Raw genomic sequence first — 2,670 nt, forward strand, 5'->3', positions numbered from 1 at the left:
CAGGAAAAGTCTGTGAGACTCTTTTTTTTTTTTTGGTCGGTCGTGGGGCTTGAACTCTGGGCTTGGGCGCTGTCTTTGTGCTCTTCAGCTCAAGGCGAGCGCTCTACCGCTTGAGCCACAGCACCACTTTCGGTTTTCTAGCCGTTTATTGGAGATAAGAGTGTCACGAACTTTCCTGCCTGGGCTGGCTTTGAACCGAGATCCCCAGATCTCAGCCTCCTCAGTAGCTAGGATTAGAGGCGTGAACCACCTGCGCCCTGCTCTGTGAGACTCTAATCTCCAATTAACCACCAAAGCGCATGAAGTAGAGTTGTGGCTCGAGTGGTAGAGTGCTAGCCTTGAGCAAAAAAAGCTCAGAGACAGCACCTAGGCCCCAATAAACCACTCAGAAAACCGGAAGTGGCTCAAGTGGTAGAGCACTGGACTTGAGCTGAAGAGCTGAGGGACAGTGCCAGGCCGAGTTCAAGCCCCATGACGGACAAAAAAAGAAAAGAAAGGAAGGAAGGAAGGGGAAAAGGGCAGATAGCAAACTCCCAGGAAATACTCTGTCCCCATCAAGTAGGTAATAGTTATCAAAATTCTCTTCATATGAGCTGGGAAGGTGGCTTAGTAGTAGTGTTTGTTTAGCATGCATGAAGCCCTGGCTTAGATTCCCCATCACCACATAAACAGAAAAAGCCAGAAGAGGCACTTTGACTCAAATAGTAGAACAATAGCCTTGAGCACAAAGTGGCCCAAGGACAGCAAAACAAAAAAATTCTCTTCATCTTTTGTGTGTGTGTGCATGTGCTAATCCTGGGGCTTGAACTCAGGGCCTAGGCACTGTCCCTGAGCTTTCTGGCTACCACTTTACCCCTTGAGCCACAGCTCCATCTCCAGTTTTGTTTGATGGTTAATTGGAGATAACTCTCACAGACTTTCTTGCATAGGCTGGCTTCAAATCTCAATCCTCAGATCTCAGCTTCCTGAGTGCATACAGGCATGAGCCATGGGTGCACCGCCCTCTTTACCTTTATATGGAATTGAAAAATAGTTATAAGTAGATCCATCTTTTAAATGGCTTTGTTTTGTGCTGGTCCTGGGGCTTGATTGAATTTGGGGCCTAGGTGCTGTCCCTGAGATTTTTTTGCTCAAGGCTGGCACTCTACCACTCGAGCTACAACTCTACTTCATGAGCTTTGGTGGTTAATTGGAGATAAGAGTCTCACACTTTCCTGCCCAGGCTGGCTTTGAACTGGGAGCCTCAGATCTCAGCCTCCTGAGTAGCCAGGATTATAGATGTGAGCAATTGGCACCTGGCACAATTTTCATCTTTTATTTATTTATTTTTGGTCGTGGGGCTTGAACTCTGGGCTTGTGCACTGTCCCTGCACTCTTCAGCTCAAGGCCAGCACTCTACTGCTTGAGCCATGGCACCACTTCCAGTTCTCTGGTGGTTTACTGGAGATAAAGAGTCTCACGGACTTTCCTGCTCGGGCTGGCTTTGAATCCTGATCCTCAGATCTCAGCCTCCTGAGTAGCTAGGATTACAGGTGTAAGCCACTGACACCCGGCTACAATTTCCATCTTTTAATCACCATAGAATTGGAATTCTGGTGTTGATTTCAGGGTTAGGAATGAGGCTTAGTGGTAGAGTGCTTGCCTAGAATGCATGAAGCCCTGGGTTTGATTCCTCAGTACAATTTAAACAGAAAAAGCTGGAAATGGCACTGTGGCTCAAGTGGTAGAGTGTTAGCTTTGAGAAAAAGAAGCTCAGGGACAGTGCCCAGGACTGGCAAACAAAACAAAATGGACCAGGAAAGCCAGTACGTAATATATGTTAAACAACCCTGGCCTAGAAATCAAACTGTTCCCAAGCCTAAAATTTTCTATTTGACACAAATAGAAAATTCCACAGCAGATTTCATGTGAGGTGACACAGCCAAAATACAGATGAACTGAACATTCTGTATAAAATTAGTCAAGTGCAGCCAGGTGCCAGTGGCTCACGCCTGTAATCCTAGCTACTCAGGAGGCTGAGAACTGAGGATCACGGTTCAAAGCCAGCCTGGGCAGGAAAGTCCATGAGACTCTTATCTCCAATAAACTACTAGAAAATCAGAAGTGGCGCTGTGGTTCAAGCTGTAGAGCACTCACCTTGAGCTGAGGAGCTGAGGGATAGCGCCCAAGCCCATTCAAGTCCCATGACCGACAAAAAAATAAAAAAATAAAATAAGTCAAGAGCAAGCACATGTGTCTGTGGTCCCAGCTACTTTGGAAACTAAGGTAAAAATTACTTGAGCTCAACAGTTAGAGATCAGCCAGGTAGCAGTGACTCATGCCAGCAATCCTAACTACTCAGGAGGCTGAGATCTGAGAATCTTGGATCAAAGCCAGATGGAGCAGGAAAGTCTGTAAGACTCATCTCTACTAAACTACCAGAAATGCCATAAGTGGTAGAGCTCTAGCCTTGAGAAAAAAAAAGGACCTCAGGGGGACAATGCACAGGTCCTGAGTTTGAGCCCCAGGACCAGCACCAAGAAAAAAAAGTTAGGGCTGGGAAGGTGGCTCAGTGGTAGAGCGCTTGCCTTGCATGCCTAAGGCCCTGGGTTCGATTCCTCAGCACCACATAAGCAAAAAGAAAAAAGCCGGAAGTGGCGCTGTGGCTCAAGTGGTAGAGCGCTAGCCTTG

The 2,670-nt window shown here is 46.9% G+C and overlaps 1 protein-coding gene across 1 annotated transcript in view; it reads right to left on the bottom strand.

Annotated features, from left to right (window-relative positions):
* Timm17b (translocase of inner mitochondrial membrane 17 homolog B (yeast)) overlaps positions 1-2,670 on the bottom strand; it is a 13,418-nt gene that overhangs the window by 2,054 nt on the left and 8,694 nt on the right. Inside the window, exons 5-6 of the mRNA XM_013032394.1 lie at positions 1,990-1,999; positions 1,091-1,102 (exon numbers count right to left, since the gene is read on the bottom strand). Of these exons, the coding sequence (XP_012887848.1) occupies positions 1,091-1,102; positions 1,990-1,999 (22 nt within the window). The remainder of the gene's footprint in view (positions 1-1,090; positions 1,103-1,989; positions 2,000-2,670) is intronic.

The sequence above is a fragment of the Dipodomys ordii genome, unplaced genomic scaffold, assembly GCF_000151885.1.
Source record: "Dipodomys ordii isolate 6190 unplaced genomic scaffold, Dord_2.0 Scaffold154, whole genome shotgun sequence".
NCBI classification, from domain to species: Eukaryota; Metazoa; Chordata; class Mammalia; order Rodentia; family Heteromyidae; genus Dipodomys; species Dipodomys ordii.